The sequence below is a fragment of the Azolla caroliniana genome, unplaced genomic scaffold, assembly GCF_043228905.1.
Source record: "Azolla caroliniana isolate FFs.n. ecotype wild unplaced genomic scaffold, voAzoCaro1.0.p SCAF_2, whole genome shotgun sequence".
NCBI lineage: Eukaryota > Viridiplantae > Streptophyta > Polypodiopsida > Salviniales > Salviniaceae > Azolla > Azolla caroliniana.
In genome coordinates, this window is record NW_028230437.1 from 1,164,445 (window position 1) to 1,186,143 (window position 21,699).

The window sequence follows — 21,699 nt, forward strand, 5'->3', positions numbered from 1 at the left end:
ACTCTATTTTTATTTTATTTTATTTTTACTTTTGATGAATGGGTAAATATCCCATTTTGTTGTAAACCAATTGTCTCATGGGCCAAATTTGGCCTTAGGAGACGGAAAATATATCTTTCTTTCTTTCTTTCTCTCTCTCTCTCTCTCTCCATTCAAGTATATGTGTATATATGCATGACTTTTTTTATCTCTCAAAGAGTTTCCTTATTAGTACAATTCATACTCCTCGTAGCACATCATCTTCTTAAACCTGGGCCTCTAAAATCTAAAGGATTTTGCTATTTTATTATATGTTACAATAATGCAAAACTGTCACACTGACCCAACTTCCAAAAAGCGGCTTGTGAAAGGACATACTCAAGTCACAATGCATCATCTTCAAGATGTTCGATGTGTCCATCACGATGACATGACACCGAAGAAAGATTCCATGTAACATAAAGACAAGAAAAGTGATAAAAGAATCATTGGAGGGTAAGTGTGACTTTGCAGATCGAGTATCGACTCGACACGAGAAAGAGTGTAGGTTGGGGTTTCAAACACCAAACACTCGAATGTTAGGTCGAAGGCCCTCTCTCTTGGGAGTCAAGAATGGACAAATGGAAGTTGAGTCCAAACTGGGTTTCATATATTCAGCTCGCATGTAGACCCAAGCAAGGGTCGACTGGTGGAATCGGTGTCGAGACTCGACTTTGACTAGACACGCGCAACAATGGAAGTCAAATCCCGACATGACCCATTGGAAGTTTGCGTGTGACCTTGGCCTTGACCTTGACAGGTGGAATTGGTGTCGAGACTCGAGCAACAATGGAAGTCAAATCCTGACATGACCCATTGGAAGTTTGCACGTGACCTTGACCTTGACCTTGACCTCGACAGGTGGAATCGGTGTCGAGACTCGACTTTGACTAGACTCGAGCAACAATGGAAGTCAAATCCCGATATGACCCATTGGAAGTTTGCATGTGGCCTTGACCTTGACCTTGACCGGTGAAAGTTGCCCAATGTGTTAGATGTGTAAGCAATGGAAGTCTTTGGAAGATGGAGGATAAGGAGTGGAAATGGTGATGCTTGTTGTGATGCAGGCAAGGCATGTGCATTTTGCCACTTCCAAGGCTCTCTCATTGTGCCAAGCCAAGAGGACTCTTCCTTCTACCCTCTGCTTCTCTCACACCATGGCTAGCGCTGCCGCACAACAAGAAGAAGCCAAGTTTGGTTCATGGAAGTCTCCTCTCACTGCTGACATCGTGGCTTCTTCTGGAAAGAAATTGGGCGGCATGGCTGTCGATGGGCGTGGATCTTTCTACTTGCTGGAAGGTCGCCCAACAGAATCTGGGTATGTTGATTCCATATCCTATTTCTATGTTTGTGTCTACGAGTGCATGTATATGTAGGTATATACATGTACGTCTATGATTATATGTGTATATATCTTCATGATCACACGCCTGGGGATTACATACATACATACATACATATATGTATATATATATATACATCTCTATATATATGTATATATTTCATATATATATACATATACGTATAGCTATAATATGTATATAACTACATATATATGTACGTAGATGTAGATGTATGTATTTGTCATATACATAGACACATACATACATATGTACGTGTGTATCTATAGAGATAGAGAGAGTGCTTTGCTACATATATAAGATGCCAAAAGTGGCCTATGTAATATAAGGCATCCAGGGTGAGGAAACAAAGATCAGATTCAACAGGCAAGGATAAACAATTAGATTTTGAATCATCCTCCGGGTATCCTGAACAAAAACAAGCAACGTGATACACACAACTATGAATGGAATGCACACAAATATGAATGGAATACACATAAATATGAATGGAACTCACATAGAGTAGATCAATTTGCATATAAGTATTCATACAACTCTTCCTCAATCTGCTACCATTGTCCTCTTGCATTCTAAAATTAATTCAGGTTAGTTCTTCGTTGTTACATTATACTTCTTCAGTCGATCTATTCTGTTGTATGATGTATTAGGCACACCAGAAGCTTAGAGTTCTAATCTAGCTCTCTAAATTTTTACAAAGTTGATATTTAGCATGCTTTGCTGCAGACGTAATGTGCTCATTGAACAATCAAGTTCTGGGTATAAAGATGTTACCCCTCCTGAATTTAATGTGAGGACATCGGTTCATGAATATGGTGGTGGAGCTTTTACAATAGATGGAGATATCGTCATATTCTCAAACTACAAGGATCAAAGGCTCTACTTGCAATCTCTACATTGTGGTAGGTTTGCATGTATAATGGTTTGTGTCAAATCAAAAGCAAAATAAATCCAGGATTATGTATAAAATCGAGTGATGTTCTCAGATGATAAACCTAAACCATTGACTCCTGATTACGGGGGAACCATAGTCCGTTATGCTGATGGTGTTGTTGACAGAAGGCGCAATCGGTACATTGCAGTAAGAGAAGGTACGTCACATCATTCTTTCTGCTATCCATTGTACCACCTTTCTTAGAGGCTGGTTGCATTTGCATCTTATACGAAAATTGTTGATAAACATAGATCAGCGCAAGGAGAATGTGGAACCTGTAAACGAAATCGTTTCCATTTCTCTCAATACAGACACAATTGAAGGTAAACCCATGAAATACTTGCTAAAGGCTTTTTCAAGCTTCAATACAGTCTGATTGATAATCTCATCATAATGAATCAGAGCCAGAGATCCTTGTAAAAGGGAATGATTTCTATTCCTTCCCACGTATAAATTCGGATGGTCGGAAGATTGCATGGATTGAATGGAGTCATCCAAATATGCCCTGGGATAAGGCCCAACTATGGATTGGCGATTTGTCTTCAGATGGGTAAAATTCCCATTCTCATGCCTCTATCTATGTGTATTTATATATACATTCCAAATGGTAAAAGATCTAGAGGAGGTCTACAATGTTTTTTCTTAACCCTAGTTCAGCACTTTTATGTCAATAAGGAAAATAAGTGCTAGATTACAAGAGTAGATTATATAAACAGATATCATAAGGTTTAGATTGTTCCTAAGTAACTATATATGTAGAGGTTCCAAATGGCAAATGATTTTTGGGTCACTGCTACATGCAGCTTGAAGTAAGTTTCAGATTAGATTATCTTAATGTATGTCATTGTAAGCTGCTCTTGCAATCAGTGATTATTTCCCTTACTATATACAAGGGCCAAATTAAGGTTGGAAGAAAGCTTTGCAACTTCTGCACGTATTTTTCCTGCGAGCTGGGCCTTAGTGACTGCAGACACTGTTTCTGTAGTCACCTCCAATGTAATGGCAGACACTCCATTCTTGAATGCTCCATGCACCCCACCGCTCTGTTCACTGAATTTCGATCTCTGTGGAGAACCCTCCACCCCAACCTGCATATGTAAAACCTGCATCTTAGAGGATTTTTGGAAAATAATATCTCATTGCTAATTTCACAGCAACACAATTTTTCATGAGTGGCACCATTTCAAGAAGGAAAAGAGAACAATTTGACTAGACTGAGTTGGATGGAGAGACGTTTTTTGGGATGAGATAGTTAAAAGGCTTGAAAGTTTTTATTAAAGCTTCTTGAATAGGAGCAGATCTTTCGAGGTTTTATACGTTTATGGTAAGGCATTATATGTATGCTATTCACTAAAGCGTTCCAAGATCAAGTGGTACCATATGTATGACATCTTGGTTTCCCTCCTGAGTCCTTAAGAAAGAATATGTTCAATAGAGCCATATAGTGAAACCTGATTGCATCATATCTAGCCGAACTGCTCATTCTATGGTACCACTCTTTAGGAGTGGAACTATAGATCCAATGCAAATACAAGAAGATGATGATTGACCATCGTTTGATTCTGGCCTTTGAGAGGTATGGACATTGCTAATTAGGCCAAGAACAATATATAGGAGATGAGGTACCACTGTCAATCACATACTGACATGGTGTTTAGTAGGGTAAGATACATGTGAGGAGGATCTTTTTATTCCTTGTGGATTTTCATAAACTTTAGTACCATGTGCTAGGACTTACGTAAAGATTCCAAGCGAGTAGATTTCCTGAGGAATGAGGATATGGGCAGTTTAAGCATTATATAAGTCAAATCATATAAGGAGTTTTCAAGCAATGGCTATACTATTGGAGCAAACCAGGTTTGCTCACAATCATCCACCCTCTTTGAGTTTGAGCTTGACGTTGACGAAGTTTCAGATTATAACTTTCATGAAGAAGGTTATATTTTTCAAAGAAGTGCATGTGCATGTTTCAATGGACACATGCTTTTAATACTATGAATGTTTTTCCATGAAGAAATTTTTTAATTTCATGAATGAGTATTTCTTAATAATGTTACATTTTCTTATTATCAGGAAAATTGTGCAAAAACAATGCTTGGCTGGAAAAGATGGCAGTATCGAGTCTCCAACAGAGCCAAAATGGTCTCCACTAGGTAGAAACTCCATAGTTTCTGGTTAAATGTACTTTTCTTGTGGTCAAGTTAAATTGCTCTCCTTATTTTCTTCACTGCCTTCTAGGGACACATTTGAGGTGGCCTAGAAACAAACCCCAGGAGAGTATTCCTTCTACTTCATTCTACTGAACATTGAGTTGTAGTGCATGGACCTTTGTTCGCTAGGCCAATTTATTTAGCTCTGTTTAGAAAAAAACACGATATACACATTACTGTCTTTTATTATTTATATTGTGCAGGTGTGTGCTAGATCTGAGGGTATAGATGATCGTTAGCATGAATTTTATGTTCTTCTTTGATTGTGTAGTTTACACTCAGATATAGTTTCTGACATTGTGAGATGAACATGCATCCCAGACCCTGGGTTCAAATAATTTCTGCATGATGCCAGCTCCTCATCAACTAGGCTTTTTTTCTCCACTTATCTTAGAAAGTCTGTGAATGATAACAGTCCAGAAGTTTTGCTTAGTATTCTACTCAGGTAACTCAATACTTAGTGGCCTTATGATCCACGGACAGTCATGCTTGCCATATGATAGCACCATCAGAAAGATTTTCCACCTATCTCATGATTATAGGCTCAATTAGAGTGAAAAATATCCTTTTGTCATCATCCACAAACTGACAATGTCTGGATGGAAATTAGGGCAATTAATATCAGAACCAGAGGTGACATTTGGGAATCGTATACAATATTGGTGTAATAATTGAAATTATATGTAGAAAATATATGTAGAAAATATAATCCCTCAAGGGATTAAGTGAATACTCCAAATGATCCGTTGTTTTTCTAGTGAACAAACTATCTCTAGAGTTATGTTCCATCAACAAGGTGTAGAACCATATATGATCCCCAAAAAACCATAATAAATGATGAATTGTTCTGATTTGAAAGAAACAAACTGTTATTCAATTTCAATTTTGCAGATAGTCTTTTTTACATCTCTGACAAGGAAAATGGATATTGGAATCTCTATCGATGGGTAAAACACATTTTAACTAGTTTCTATTCTGAGCTTAGTGTAAACCAATTTAATATCAAATCATTAATGTCAAGGGTAATGTTTTATTTTGGGTTTAGGATTCCAAAAAGGATATAATTCAGTCTCTTCTCCCTATGAAAGCTGAGTTTTCAAGGCCAGCATGGGTTTTTGGCTATAGTTCGTATGAAGTTCTGAATGAAAATACTCTTATATGCTCATACAGGTAAGTCTTAAACATCTCATTTGTTGGCAATTCTACCTTCTTAAAAATCTGTTCTGGTTTTCTGTTATGCTGCTTCTCACAACTAATAAAGAAGTTACTCTGTATGCAAATAATGTTCCCACAGGAGGTATTAGGGGGGATGTCATAGAAACACATATCATTGGAATGTTTCAATAAGAAAGATGTTTCTATAATAAATTCGAAGGAGGGGTTCTGGCAAAGAGATATAGAGAGTTAAGATGATTTATGATAGAGCACAGGAAGATTGGCCCCTTTGAAGCTGTGTGCCTCTTACCAGGGAGATGATAGGTGTTGATAAAATATGCACACCTTTAGGGTATTTATTTCCTATCTGTAATCTTTCTCTCGTGACCATTTTACTCCAATTTTATATACAGTGACAGTCCTCAACTGCAACCAAGTTTGCTGCTTTGCCAATCAAGTATCTCATAGTTTTATCATGATGATGGTTTTTGTTGGCATAATCATAAATAAACCCCTGTATCATTCAAACAGTATATGTAACTCATTGTATGCATGATTTTATAAACTTTGGAAGGACATTTTCCCCTTCATATCAATGCAATTGAAATTTTATGAAATGTATGCTTTCTTTCAACTCTTCTGCTTGAACTCCAACAGGAAAATGGGCAAGTCCTATGTTGGTGTATTGAACCTGCTTTCTGCCTCTCTCAAGCCCATAGATCTACCTTTCACAGAAATATATGATTTGGTATGGCTCTTTTCTCAATCTTTTCGTTTACCATATGATCAATTACATAGCTGTTTCTCAAGCAGACTCGAAGCTCATGGAAAGAGAATGAACATGATTATGGATTGTTGGAGTTTTGTTTAGTTTATTCACTTTGGCTTGGTTGGGGCACTGAAACTATATCGTGTTCCACTTGGTTGATTATTATCCACTTTGTTGGCATCTTGCAGGAAGCAACTTAGCGCAATGTAGTGCATTATGCATGTGTTACTGAGAACTAGTTGTGGGTGTTGCTATTTCATTTTTGGAAGCATTTGTTTGTGAAGGTTTGGAAGATTGGAAACTGTTATAAATATACACTTTTAAACAATTAGATATACCTTTTTTGACGTACAGAAGAAATATAGCCCAAATTTGAATTGGGGATTCATCCCCCTGTTGAAGAAACCTAGTTATATTCAGGGACAAGTTACTTTTCTGCAGAGGAGTGGCACAGGCCTCCTAGTTATGGATGACCCACCCTTTTCCAAACAGAAGATTGAATTTATAATCCCATTGCATCTTAAATAGTCACAGGAAGGTAAAAATACATGGTACATACCTCCTAGTTATGGATGGCCCACCCTTTTCCAAACAGAAGATTGAATTTATAATCCCATTGTATCTTAAATAGTCACAGGAAGGTAAAAACCATGGTATCTGGAAAAAGAAGATTAATTTTTATCAACAAACTAGCTAACAATCCAAACTTTATAGTAACAATCATGGTGACTGTAGAGAGAGAAACCTTCACATATTGCATTGAACATTTTCTTTATGGTTCTTTTATCTCCCCCTCTTCCCTCTTCTAAAAATTACCAAATCCTTTGCATCCTACAAAAATAATAAGGCCTTGTAATCCTCTTCTCGGAAAGTTAGGATTTTTTTTCCATTTCAATAAGAGGATTTGGAATCTCACTGTACGGAAACTTATATGTTTACTGTGCCAATGGCGAATAAATCTAATAATTGGTTATAATCCAATCGAATTGGCTAATTCCATCTCAGTGATGTGAATTACAACAAATATCCATAGGGATGTTGCACAGCTTGGTAGCGCATTTGTTTTGGGTACCAGATGCTGCAGGCTCAAATCTTGTCATCCCTATTTTATTATCTGTATGCTTAGTAGTTTGGATATAACACCCTATTTATCATAAAAATTAATTCCTTGTTTAAATGGAAGAATAATAGACGGTGAGGGTGGGCCTTTTTGATGTCCTGCCAACCCTAAACTTCCAAAGAAAGAAAAATCCTAGCCAGTGATGGAGAAGCACCTTTAACTCAGTTGGCTTTTCTACTATGCCTCTGAGAGGGTGGGGATTAGAAACTATTGGTTGATCATTTATCCATACCAATTATGGGGAGGGGGACAACCAACCATGATCAGGCATGGTTGGAGTTGATCACATGATGCAGGCACGCCCACCCCCAAAACAAAGGATTCTGAAGCTCCCTGCACTATCCAAATGCTATCAAAATGAAATGTCTGAGAAATCTGAATGGCTTTTGGATTCAGGGGCAGCTGAAAAGAAAAAGAAGTCTGATTATCTGTTCAACAAAACTCCATACAACCTTAGTGGTAGAGCAGTGAGCTGTTAAAGGATTGATTGTAGGTTGGAGTCCTATCGGGGGTAGATGTCATAGGTCACATGGTTCAGTAAAAATCCTTGCCTTTTTCCTTGGTAGCTCAGCGGTAGAGCAGTCATTGATCGTAGGTTGGATTCCTAGATGTCATAGATCACATGGTATAGCTAATCCATAATGAGTGAATTAGAAGGGAAAGACCCCAAGGAGGCTTTAGATGGGATAGCTCATACTATGTGTCAGGTTTTTCTCGCCCTTTTGATCAGAGTTTGTCTTTCACGTGCATCTCCACCTATATCTGGTACAACAGCAGTACACATCCTAGATTAGATTTTCTTTGATAATTCATTCCTATCAAAATGTCCTGTTAGGAGACGTCCAACTCATTATCTTTCCACATCTGAAGGCTGCCTGAAGTATTTGGGATTTGTACACGGACTTTTTTCATGTAATTATGGAACTTGGAACTCATGAAAGTATTGACAGCAAGTCATCAGACAACAAATGCTGCAGCTTTGTGTGATTCTCAACCTCCCAAGAGACCTCTTCAGGGAAGATGCTGGATATATGCAGATGGCAAGGGACTCCTTTGAATAGGGGGCGAGTGCATACAGGATCTTTGCAGAAACAGAAGAGACTTCTTGACATGTACGAGTCAGGATTACCTAGTATTGTGTGACAATATAGCAGCTGTCCTCAGCATGAAGGATAGAAATTGATTAAACATTTAATCTCGGACACTCTTTAATATTCAAGTATACACATTCTCTCGTAGGTGTTGTGGTCTGCTTAGGAGGATGCAAGTCATCATTGCTGTCTATTGCACGTGACTTCGCAGGTGGATTACAACGATTAAAAATGGTTTCGTTGGGAGGAGACCTGTGAGCAAGTTCATGGCACATTTCATTTGTTTACTTCTCTCTAGTATTTGGATCCCTTTAGTTTGTAATAGGTTACTTGTTCCTCAACTTTAGATTATATCTGATACTCATATCATGTATCAGATGGTGATTTTTACTTTGTCTTCTTAGCTCATTTTGGCCAAATGTTAATATCAAATTTCATTTCTGTGCATGTGTATGTTGTCTTCTAATATGGCTGTGGATTTCTGCCCTGCAGATCTTGAATGGAGATAATCTTTACATCCAGGTGGCATCATCATCCAATCCACTTTCCATTATTAAGGTTTGTTTCTTTCATATTGATGGACCCATATTTGTTTTTCGGGATGAGTGGATGGAGAAAAATGAATTTGTTTTGTGTTAAGGATCAGTTATAATATACATTTAAATGATTAATATGTATCTTTCTATCCAAGAGGTTGTCATCAGTAATATGAACCTTCATCAAGTGCAGATTTCACATTGATCATGCTGTCAAAAATTGAATGAAGCTCATATTGTGATTATTATATAACTTTCTGTCTGAGAGTTTGCCATCAGGAATATGAACATTCATCAAGTGCAGATTTCACATTGATCATGCAAACTTTAGCATAAGTACTGTAAAAAATTGAATGAAGCTCATCTTGTGATGTATCAGAATCAGCCAGTTTCTAGTCCATATTTGATCTCAAATAGGTTTTGAACTACAAGCTCTATTCCAATAGATAATCCCCTGGAAAATCTGCCTTCTTATGCTCTGAAATTAGATCTGAATGGGGATTTTCCATGTCTTCATTGAGTTCAATTTTGAAGAATTATTTTGGTAATCATAGGCTTGAACTGGAGCTCATATTTTGAAATAATGGATATATAATCTAGAGCATCTGTACAAAAACTGTAATTCTCCATCTTAAAGTTTTCATTTTGGTTTGCTGAAGGTAGAAGCAATTTGTTGATTCACAAAATATTCATTAAAATTGTTTGAAAGAGAAATTATCAGTTGATCTTGATTCTTTACTGTGCCAGAGTCTTTCTCCTGAGCAATTTGGATAACGTTCATTGGTTAATACAGGTTGATCTCCCGACTGCCATTAAGGGAACCCCTGAGTATTTATTTGTCTGGTCATTGACATCATTGAACCTTTCAGCTTATGAAGCATATCTTACAACACCAGATATTATAGAATTTCCAACTGGCAGGCCAAACCAGACCGCATTTGCAAACTTCTATCCTCCATATAACAGCGATTACTCTGCACCTGCGGGAGATAAACCGCCACTACTTGTTCGGTCCCATGGTAGTTATTTTATTATTTCTTTGCATTGTTGAAAAACAATTGTTGATGCATATTGGAAGAATTGTGGCTGATCATCTGTAAAATATATGTTCAGTGGTCTAATTAGACAATTGATTGTCCTTATTCAAGAGAATAGGAGCTATAAAGGATATTCCTAAAAACATAATGTCAATTGTAACTTCAAGAAATTGGAAGCGCATTCTGTTGATGATTGATTATCATTTTGTTCACCTTCTAGGGGGTCCAACTGCTGAAGCACGAACAAGCTTAAACCTTGGTATTCAGTACTGGACAAGTAGGGGTTGGGCTGTGGCAGATGTAAACTATGGAGGCAGTACAGGTATTTTAATGTAAACTTTGAGGCTCTTGTTGTGGTTGTCAGATTAGTTGCTTCTAACTGTCATTAATTGGAGGTGCTAGAAAATACTTTAGTTACATTATGCATGGATCTCATATTGCGTATCTATAAAATGAGTATTATGGGATGAACATGAGTCTTTGTTTCAATATGTAATATAGAAAAATTCTCTTCCACGAAAAAGTACAATTAGTCTTAAAGCAGAATATAATATAAACCGGCTTCAAATAAGAGCTAACTGCTGCCATGTTCAATGTTTGTTTGTGTGTGTGTTTTTAAAGGATATGGAAGAGAGTATAGAGAGAGGCTTTATGGGGCATGGGGCATTATTGATGTCGAAGATTGCTGTAGCTGTGCAAAGTTTCTGGTGAGATATACAAAATAACTGTATGGCATATACTTATATTTCTGTTTAAGTTATGCTTGTGGATGAACCACGTGAACATCAATGATATTGAAAACCTTCATATACTGCAGGTAGATACTGGAAGGGTTAATGGTGAGCATCTATGCATTGATGGAGGCTCAGCAGGAGGGTACACTACTCTTGCAGCACTTGTGTTCAAGGATATTTTCAAAGCGGGTGCTTCCTTCTATGGGGTAATGTTGCAATCAACTATTTATTGGATACATATATGTCTTTCTATGATTGATGCCTAAACATGCTGAATATCTCTATAATCTCTGCAAGCTTGTTATAACTGTGATATCTGAGTGTATATACTATATCCCGGCCCAGAAAACATATAGTTTTTGTAATGTCAACACTTGAGATGCTACATATCGACAAGGATGCATCGATCTATCTTTCCAAAAGGTGCCACCCACATTCAACAGCGTCAGTCATTTAATAATTACTATGCAAGGGATCCATGATCATGTAATAAATGCAATGCCAGATAAAACAAGAGCTCTGTGATGATGTAATAGAGACAGTGTGATATAAAACAAGACCTATGCGAGCTTTTGATGAGAAAGTGGATGGGTATTACATCCCGAATATATGTATGTTGTGTAGTAGATTTCTACTATCAGTTCTCTACCCCCCACCCAAAAAACAAAGTCGTATAAAGCTAAAGGAGCTGTGGAGATATCTAGCTACAGGAATCCAGTTTTATCCAGACCGTGTATCAAAATTTCTGGAATTAGCTTGAAACGTTTATTTCTATTAAGTATTAATGTCTATCCTTCAATATTCATAAGGCCGTTTTTGCAAATTTTTCTCTTTTGTTTCTATGGTTATTTTTCATTAATTTCCATTTAATATACCATGTGGCAGATTGGTGATTTGTTTGTTCTTGTTGGTGATACCCACAAATTCGAATCGCATTATGTGGAATCCTTAGTTGGTATGCATGCTAATCCATACATAAAATAAATAACAAATGATATTCGAAAATTAAATCCATAACAATGGGTGACTTATTTTTATTCTTATGCCTAGGTCTGGATCACAAAATTATCTTTGAACGATCGCCACTCAATTTCCTGGAGAAACTCTCATGCCCCATAATACTTTTCCAAGGGCTTGAAGACAAGGTAAGAATAAGTGTTTGCCTTTCTATTTTAGGGTTGTTGAGGCTATCTTTGAGAAAGATCCAGGTAAAGATAAGATGAAAATGATCTTCTATTTTAAAGTTGAGGTCTTGACATCATGTATAAGAAGTAGAGTGAGACAAGGTAAGATATAAGAATTTGAGTTTCTATGTTAAATTTCAAGGTTTTGTTATGCATAAGACGAAGAGTTAAGGCAAGGTGAGAGATAAGAATTTGTCTTTCTATGTAAAAATGATTAAGGCTCTCTTTGCTTATGAAAGATTTTTTTTGTGCTTTTTTTAGGTTGTCCCAGCGACACAAGCTCGGCGTATATATGAAGATGTTAAAGCAAAGAAGATTCCAGTTGCCCTCATCGAGTACGAGGGTGAACAGCATGGTTTCCGAAAAGTAATGAGTTATTATTTTTGAACATTACATTTATTCATTATTTATGCATAATGATTAAGTCGTTGGTAATGTTTTAAAAGTTATGTTTCCTACATGTAGGCTGAAAACATTAAGTATACGCTTGAGCAAGAGATCACTTTCTTTTCACGTGTCTTGGGAGCATTCGATGTGGCAGATGCTATCGAGCCGGTGTATGTAGATAACCTTTAGAGGTGTAGAAACTTAGATATGTTTCTCTTACACGTATACTTATCATTCGGATAAATTATGCAATGCCCTTGGTACAGAAAATATAATTCCCATCTGAACTTCACCCTACTCTAATGTCTATTTTGATTCATTATAGTAATGTCATCTCAAGTGTAATGCTTGTATATACATATATATATATATGCCATATATGTATAAATGTATATATGGCATATATATACATATATGGCATATATATATATATATGTATATATATACATACATATATATATATATACATACATACATATATATGTATATATGTATATTGCATATTTTTGATGATGCATACTCAAGAGATAACAACAACGGGTGTGTGGTACAATGAATGCAAATCTTACCACCTTTGGTTAAATGTTATGATTTTCCCTGTGAAATGTGGTTCAATATATATTCTTCATAATAAGCACCACCTTCATGTCCTCCATTAAAAAATTGACGTGGGATATGTAGATAGTGTGGCTTGATATGTATATGGATGTGCATAAACATCTTTTTGACGATTTCATGGGCAATAAATTTCATGGGCTTTCTCAGCCACATCCATGACATTTTGTGTTGCCTCCATTCGATTGCATGAAGACAATCTTTTACTTGCATTTAGTAGAGTAGTAATATGTTTGTGTGGTAGAACAGTTATAGCTCTCCCATTTCATTGCTTCTTGCTTGAGATTGAGATCCATACGGAGGCTTTTGTACATACCACAATCAAATGAAAGACAACAATATTCCATTGATAAGGGTTCACATTTCCACCTACAATCACGTGTGCGGGTCAAATTACAAAATGTACCAATTGAGTAGAAGTAGAGCATGGAGATTCCATGAACCTTACAAGATAGGGTTCCAAGTTTGTTGGAAACGAAAATGCCAATGTTAACCATGAGAGGATGATCGTTCAAGCCTTGCCATGAACTTGGCCTTGTCTTGTTCACAACGAATCTCGAGCTATTGCGAAGTAGGCGTCAAGTAAGGGTATGCAGCAATTTTACAACTCTTAATCTTCTAGACATCCCAAAATGTGTTCATGTTTTAGATGACTCTTTAAACAAAACAACCTGAAATAAATAAATAAAACAAAACAAAACGAACATAAATAAAAATAATAAAAAACTAAAAGAAAAAACTTTTTAAAAAAACTAAAAATAAATAAATAAATAAAAGAAAAGAAAAAAACAAAGATAAATATGTAACTATAAAACTAAAATAAATAAATAAATAAAAACTAAAACTAAAAAAATAAAAAATAAAAATTGAAACAACAGAAAAAATGGAAAAAACGAAAATAAATTTTTTTGAGAGATAGAGGTGTATTTCTTCCTCCTTTTCTTCTTCTTCTGCAGAGAGGCAGAGCTTGAAGCTTCAGAATTCAACAATTTTAGGGTTTACATATAGACAAGTAGACAGAGTGTGTGAGAGACAAAGAGAAGCTTCAGAAGTCGACGTTTTTTACTGCTTCTTGAGAGAGAGATGCAGAATCTGCAGATCAGGTCTCTCTCATTCGATCTTCTTTCCTTCCAGGCTCGCTCTCCATTTCAGGTGCTTGGTCTTTATCTTTATTTTATTTTGAAAATTTTAATTCCAAATTTTTTTTACAAAAATTTATTTCTTCTTCTTCTCTTAAGGTCTCCTTCAAGATGCAAATATTTCCTTTCCTTTTTTTCTATAATTTTTGTTTTATCGTTCTAGTATTTTGTTTTTTATCCTTCTTCTACTTCTCTCATGTTCTGTTTCTTCAGGATATAAAGTTTTGCTGTTTCTTTAATATTAGTTAAAATTTGTGATATTTGCTATTTAGTTCTGACATTTTTATTGTGCGTATATCTAGAGATATAAAGGGTTCCTGTTTTTTCAGTTCTTTTAGTTTTGGTTTTGTTTGTGTTAAAATCAATATGGGAGGCTATAAAGAATAATATTCACACAGGATTTGGGAAATTTAGTCTTCTCCAACCAAGAGTCACACCAAAATGAAAATATTGCTAGTCACAAGATTTAATTACTAATTTCTCTATCATTAGAGAGCCGGCATTGCTGTGATTGGTTAGATCAAAATCTTAAGTTGTCACTTTTGCATCTAATTGGAAAGTTGGTTATTTCCTAGTTGAGAGAATTGGAACCCTAATTGGCTAATTTTGCTCATAACTAGAATCAGAACTGTGTGCTTAAAATAACTTTTTGTGTGACTAGGGCGTCAAGTTTGGCAACCATATATAGGTAATGTTAAAAATAAGCAATGTTATATTTTGAAATTCTAATATGTATAAGCATATTTGGGAAAATTTCCCTTGTTTTTTCATGAGAACTTTTGCAAATAGAAAACTTACTACGAAAAAAAAGAAAAATTCTTGGCTTGATAGAGGCTGTGAAACTTTTCTAATTTTGTTTCTTCCTTTGTTAGGCCTTTTCACATGGTTATATCTGTTCTAAGAATGATGTTTCCTTAAGTGGAGATGTTCACATTTTCATTCGTGACCAGGGCTCATCCACTGCCATTCAAAATCAGTTTCCAAAATCATGGAGAGGTATGTTGATTAAGAGCATTAACATTATGGAAGAGTCCGTTGATTTATTATTACTAATAAGATTGGTTAAACACTTTATCTGCTAAAGTTTGATTCTTCGGATTGATATGGTTCCCATATAATAATAATTGGAAAAAGAGATATTAAGAACTTTAACATTAAGGAATAACCCATTGATTTATTATTAGTACTTGGATTGGTAGATCAATTTTGGACACTTTATGGTAGTTGTTTCAGTTCTTGGTGAATCTCTAGAAGCGTGAGTTGAATTTTGAGTATGTATTTGGTTTTTATACCAAAGGTTAATATAATCCCCATATTCCTAAGGATCGAAGATTCAATTCTTTTGCTCCAGTTAATTCTGAGTGCGTTTAAACAGTTGAAGTATTTATTTTTCTTGAATTGCATGCAGATTTATAGCTTTTGTATTTGGAAAATTGAATGCACGTGCATCATTTTAATTTTGAGAGCGTTTAAATATTCAAAGTTCTTATTTCTCTTGTGCTACATGTGGATTCATTGCTTTTAGATTTGAAGGTCTCCCTGTTGGTTTCATTATTTTAACTATTTCTTTTCATGCCATGTCGATTTCAAGAATTAATGTTCAAAGATCTGATATTCATGTTCTCTATCTTGATTTATAGCTATAACATTCGAAGACCTGGTGTTTCTTTGCTCCATTTTAATCCGGAGTTCTTAAAACTCAAAGATTTGATGTTCTTGTGGTCCATTTTGATTGATTGATTGTGTTGGTATTCCAAAAGTTTCTTCTCTTGTGCTTCCTGTTGATTGAGAGTGTTAACATTTGGATTACTATATTCTTTCTGGTCTTGTCATCAATTTTGCTGTTTTAAGATTCAAGTTCCTGTGCTTCTATCAAAATATACAGGTTCTCGTCAAGCTTTAGCAAGTCCCGAGGCATCGACTGAAGGAACTTTAGCTTTGACAGAGGAGAATGTTGAAGCAGTGCTGGATGAAGTTCGGCCATATTTAATGTCGGACGGTGGGAATGTAGAACTGTTTGAGATCGATGGGCTTGTGGTCAAGTTAAAGCTTAAAGGAGCTTGTGGGTCTTGCCCTAGTTCAATGACGACAATGAAAATGGGCATTGAACGCAAACTGATGGAGAAGATTCCAGAAATCCTTGGTGTAGAGCAAATCGCAGATGAGGAGACTGGCCTTGAATTGACAGAAGAAAACGTCGAGAAGGTAAGCTTTGACTATTATGTGTAAAATATACGATATGCAACAGTTATATATGTATAGTTGAGTTCATAGCTGAATATAGGTTGTATAGATGCAATATTAGCATGAATTGGATAAAGTTAATTGGGAGGACTTCAATGGGAAAAAATAAATAGTGCAAGAAAAAACCTATAATGATTCAATCGTATTTTAGAAACATATAAATGTATATCTGAGTTTTTAGTCACTTAAGACCTATGAAATGTCATGTCAATTTAACAAACATATCAAAACTTCGAAGTTTATATTGCATAACCTTAAAGATAAAAAGGAAGTCCTTGAAAAAATATAAACCATAAACATAATAGAGTTTTGAAAAACCTTTTGACCTTTCTTAATTTGCTGGCTACCCTAACCCTAGTTTTAGGCCACCCTTTTTAGTTTAGTGGACATTATGTATTGAATAAATTTGGCCTATGCCTATTTCATTATGTAGAAATTTCTAGGCATTTCTTCTTTAACCTTCTTTGAAGAAAAATCCAAATAAGAACAAGCAAAAACAAGAATTATTAGAACTATGTTTACTTGGCATGCCAGGTTCTTTCAGAAATTAGACCATATTTGAGTGGTACGGGTGGAGGAGAAATAGACTTGGAGAAGATAGATGGTCCAGTTGTGAAGGTAAGAATAAGCGGTCCTGCAGCCCAAGTAATGACCGTGCGAGTTGCTGTCACACAAAAGCTCCGGGAAAAGATACCAATGATTGCTGCTGTACAATTACTATAGTGTGTCATTGGGTTATCTATGTAAATAAATAGTATTTTTTACAGTGTCATATGGTCTGCAATGTATGTTGCAACTTTAAGAGGAATCTTAAAAGTCGGCTATCTTTTGTCTCATTTTATAATTTTCAGTGATGCTAGAACAATAAAGCTTTTCTTTTGCTGATATACTTATACATATGTTTCAATTGGCATTCAGGCCACTATTCTGAAGAGACTAGCAACCTTGAGATACATCAAGAAAAATCTCAGTTTGTTTTTGGCTATCTTTTGTATCATTATATAATTTTCAGTGATGCTAGAACAATAAAACTATTCTTAAGAGACTGCTAACCTTGAGATACATCAAGAAAAATCTCAGTTTGTATTTCTTAGAGAAAACTGTTTCGTGTTGTAACTTACAAAATGATCTTAAAATGATGCCATCGTTTATATCAATTTATTGTGTTTTCAGCACTTGTATCTATGACTTGAAGCACAAATAAAAGAGTTGGAAGGTATATTATTGTATCTGTTTATTATGCAATTCAATTTTCTTTCTTTCCAGTCTTCTGAATTATTTTCCATTGAGGTAGGCTTAGAGTTATATGGCCATGATAAAACAGCCTAGATTTGTGAGCAAATGATAGGGGGTAGGAACCCTCTAAATTGGTGATACAAATACATAAAAGGTAAATGCTAGTGATTTGGTGATACACTTACATAAAAGTACATGGCATGAAATTCCCTTCTCTTAGGTAACGGAGATTCCATCTAAATGGAAAGTAATTTGATCATGTGCGTTCATTTGGAACAAAGAAAAGTCTAAATAGTGATGGAATTGGGTCTTAACCATTATTTATGCTTGTGGGTGGAACACTGTTAGAAATTCTTACAGTATCTTGCTCGGTTTCTAACGCTAGAAGTGGTTAAGTTCAAGATGAACTAAATAGAATCAAAGAACTTAGAGAATGCTATATATATATATATATATATATATAATACATACATGCATATAGTATGTTTACACACACCCACACACACATCTATATGTATACACATCCATCCATCCACACTTACTTACATAGTTGCATACTTACATACATACATATATAGATTGTTATTGTATGTATTATTGCTGGTTACAATGCACAAGTAATTTTTTATTGGATGGAACACGAAAGAGATTTTGGAAGCTCAAAACCTCCAATAGGCATCATGGTATACACCTTTGTGCGTTCGCCATTCACCAAAGCATTACGCATGTCTGGTGGGAAGCATATCTATTCTAGAACCCATAGTACGTAAACCAGAAGGAGATCGAGTGGCAATAGGGTGATTTTTGTGTGCTTGATTTATTACGGATGTAGATGAAGCCTGAAGGCATCCTAAAGTATCTTGATTAGGTTATTCATGATGGCACAAGTTTGGGCTTAAATTCAATGGCAAAACATTGTCTCTTACATACATAGATGCATACATAGATATTATACAGACATACTGTATACATACATACATACATACATATTATGCAGACATACTGTATACATACTGTATGCATACCAAATATATATATATATATATATATATAATAAGAAGACATACATAGATGAAGAACAGAGGAGGGAGAGAGGTAGGATGGGGAAGGGACCCCTTCTTTGCTTGGCTGATTTGATGGAGGATCTCGCAGAGGAAGGGAGAGATAGAGAGGAGCCACTGTTAGCCGTTTCTTCAACCCCTCATGACCAACTGTCATCTGTTTCAATTGCAGGTATTTTCTTCCTCTTCCACTTCCTCTCCCTCTCTCTGTTTCCCCTTTCCCCGCTTGAAAATGCTTCTTTATTTGTAATTTTCTGATATTGTAGAATGGTGTTTTGTTTCTAAATGGTGATAGAGCGAGAGAGGATTCACTAAATCCGTCCAAGTTTGAAATGGCTGTGTCAACTGTTTGGAGAGCGTGAATTCATTCGTTCCACACACCAATGTGGCATGTAATTTAGGAGAAGGGATATATTGTGTAACAAAGATGTATGAAAGTCAGGATTTGAACACACAACCTCCTGTTGATGGCCTAATAGCTTATCAGTAGGGTAAGCTCATTGAGAGAGAGAGAGAGAGGATCTAACTTCCATTGCTGGGGTGTAAGCCATCAACACAACATCAAGAAAGAAAGAAATGAAGGGATATGTTAATGTCTACTAAAGGCCGAAATCCGCCTATGAGACAAAACATTATTCAAAATCGAGTGACTTCAGGTTATCCATAATGAAACAAAGTTAAAAGCACTAGTTGTTCTAAAGATACATGATAATATCTTGATTCTGAGGTGGCTTTACACTCAGGAATGATTATCAAGAGAGATTAACAGTCTTAAAAGTGGCAAAAATGATCTATGAGATCCACAATGCCATAAAATCATGATACCATATGATACGTCATCAAGGCTCGGACATGTGAACCATAAACCATAAAATCATCTACTGAAAAAAAGAAAAAGCTTAACGAGGCTATCAAAGAGATGTGAAAACAGAGCTTGCAAATACACAGCTCAGACCATGAGAGAGTGTATGTCCATGTAACATCATCTAACTAGAAAGCCTTCTTCGCCAATGTCTGAAAATGGTCTCTATAGATTGCCATTTTTGTTCCCTGGGGTTTCATCTGATTAATCTCAAACTTTGAGGTTTCCAATCTAATAAGACATTGCCTAATCACTATGTTTCTCTGACGACAGGTAAATGAGTAAGAGGATGTTTTTAACCATATATATTGTTTCAATTCCTTCTCCTGTGATGGAGTGTTTGTATGATTTTACAGCAATACAATAATTCTATTTCTTTGGCAGCAAGAGACGACTTAATGTTTTAGGATAGTGTAATGCGTTGCATATTAAAACTTCATATTATACAATCCTAAGTTCCATTGCGTGATGGACACCTTGTTGATTTACTTTTTGTTTCATTAAAGATATGGAACTAGGGCATATTTATTATATTTGTCTTATTAGTGTCAATATGATTTCAGGTTCATTTCCTACCACTGAAAACTTGGAAGAAGCCTTTGAGGTGAGATTAATAGTTTTTTGGGAGGGATTGCAGTTATAGTTTTCAGATTCTACAGGATAATAAAGCAATCCCTGTGCATTTTTATTTGTTGGAGCACAAGCATTCACTACATCTAATTATATATGAGCACGTGGGGGATGAGGCTAACACTTCACAGCTTTTCATGTTGCAATTTAAGTCCATTTTGATTTAATTTAGATTAAATGATTCATATAGAGGACATACATGGAGTTGGACTTGGCATTGAAGACTTCAGGTCACTCTTGGACTCGTTTAACACAAGAAGTAAGCACCCTAAGTTGTGAAAACTAGTTTTCAATCATTACAATTGTTTTTCACTTTAACTCTTTTGATTCGGTTTTTTATGTGAACATAGCTGTACACAGCCCTTACATTGGCGAGTCAAGTTGTAACAAAAGTAAACTCAAATCTCAAAGTCTTAGCAGAAAGGATTATTGGCCTAAAGCTAGTTTTAGAACGAAGTGATTCAGTTACTGCAAATCTTCAAGATGTTCTTCAATCAACTGGTGGAAAAAATTGAAATATCTGGTTTCTCAGATTTGAATATACCGACAACACTACCTATAACACAAGATATAGTTAATGGGACACACACTGCTCAAATTCAGCCTCTTGTAAATGTTAACATATATTTCTTTTCTCTATGGTTTCTCTATGGTCCATGTTTTTGCAAGAGATACGTGGTTGACTATTAAGAATCATGGTACAAAAGGTAGAAATTAGTGATATCCTCCAATCTTTTTTATCATCTCAGTCTCTTGTGACAGCATATTCTGCCCATTTAAATCTCAATAGATCGTGCTTTATGTGGTTGGCTATATATTATTAAGAATCCTGCTACAATGGGGCCTAAAAATAGTAGAAATTACTGATATCCTCCAAGCTTTGATATCAGCTCGGTCTCTTGTGACAGCAATTTGCTGGCCATTTAAAAGTTATATGGATGTTAACTTAATGGATCGAACAAAATGTGGTTGGCAATATATTATTAAGAATCATGGTACAAAAGGGCCTAAATAGTAGAAATTCTGATAGATGTCCTCCAAGCTTCCTTATCATCTTGGTCTCGTGACAGCAATATTCTGCCCATTTAAAAGTTTGATGGATGTCAACTTAAAAGTTCATATACTTTCATAGATACTTATTATCCATGCACATATTGCCAACATTTACCTTTAACGAAGAGATTATTTGGTCAACATATTGTATGCCATCTCCTTGCACTATATGATTATGAGGGCAACAGCTGGATGACCTATGAGGATCCATTACTGGTCAGAAAGTAATGTGTACTTAATTGCTAACTCTCTTCTGTAACCCCAAGCTTTTGGAAATTTTGAATACTTGATTGATGGCGTCTATAGTTTATGATTTTGCAGTT

General features: G+C 35.6%; 3 protein-coding genes across 3 annotated transcripts; all 3 read left to right on the top strand.

Moving 5' to 3' along the window:
- The first annotated feature begins 1,022 nt into the window (after positions 1–1,022).
- LOC147866984 (alpha/beta-Hydrolases superfamily protein) lies at positions 1,023–12,860 on the top strand. The gene is made up of 18 exons (XM_087339785.1): positions 1,023–1,336; positions 2,106–2,281; positions 2,366–2,470; positions 2,565–2,636; positions 2,716–2,863; positions 4,387–4,466; positions 5,415–5,470; positions 5,569–5,693; positions 6,336–6,426; positions 9,151–9,216; positions 9,988–10,213; positions 10,452–10,553; positions 10,853–10,938; positions 11,049–11,171; positions 11,851–11,920; positions 12,016–12,110; positions 12,411–12,515; positions 12,615–12,860. Exons 1-18 carry the CDS (start codon positions 1,062–1,064, stop codon positions 12,723–12,725), a joined length of 2,112 nt encoding a protein of 703 aa, XP_087195911.1. The 5' UTR covers positions 1,023–1,061; the 3' UTR covers positions 12,726–12,860.
- A 1,245-nt stretch (positions 12,861–14,105) lies between these two features.
- Positions 14,106–17,413, top strand: LOC147866985 (nifU-like protein 2, chloroplastic). The gene is made up of 4 exons (XM_087339786.1): positions 14,106–14,303; positions 15,163–15,286; positions 16,176–16,495; positions 17,069–17,413. Exons 1-4 carry the CDS (start codon positions 14,235–14,237, stop codon positions 17,255–17,257), a joined length of 702 nt encoding a protein of 233 aa, XP_087195912.1. The 5' UTR covers positions 14,106–14,234; the 3' UTR covers positions 17,258–17,413.
- Positions 17,414–18,848: 1,435 nt separating this feature from the next.
- On the top strand, positions 18,849–20,930 carry LOC147866986 (histone-lysine N-methyltransferase). The gene is made up of 4 exons (XM_087339787.1): positions 18,849–19,003; positions 20,257–20,297; positions 20,514–20,582; positions 20,674–20,930. Exons 1-4 carry the CDS (start codon positions 18,871–18,873, stop codon positions 20,836–20,838), a joined length of 408 nt encoding a protein of 135 aa, XP_087195913.1. The 5' UTR covers positions 18,849–18,870; the 3' UTR covers positions 20,839–20,930.
- The last annotated feature ends 769 nt before the right edge of the window (positions 20,931–21,699 follow it).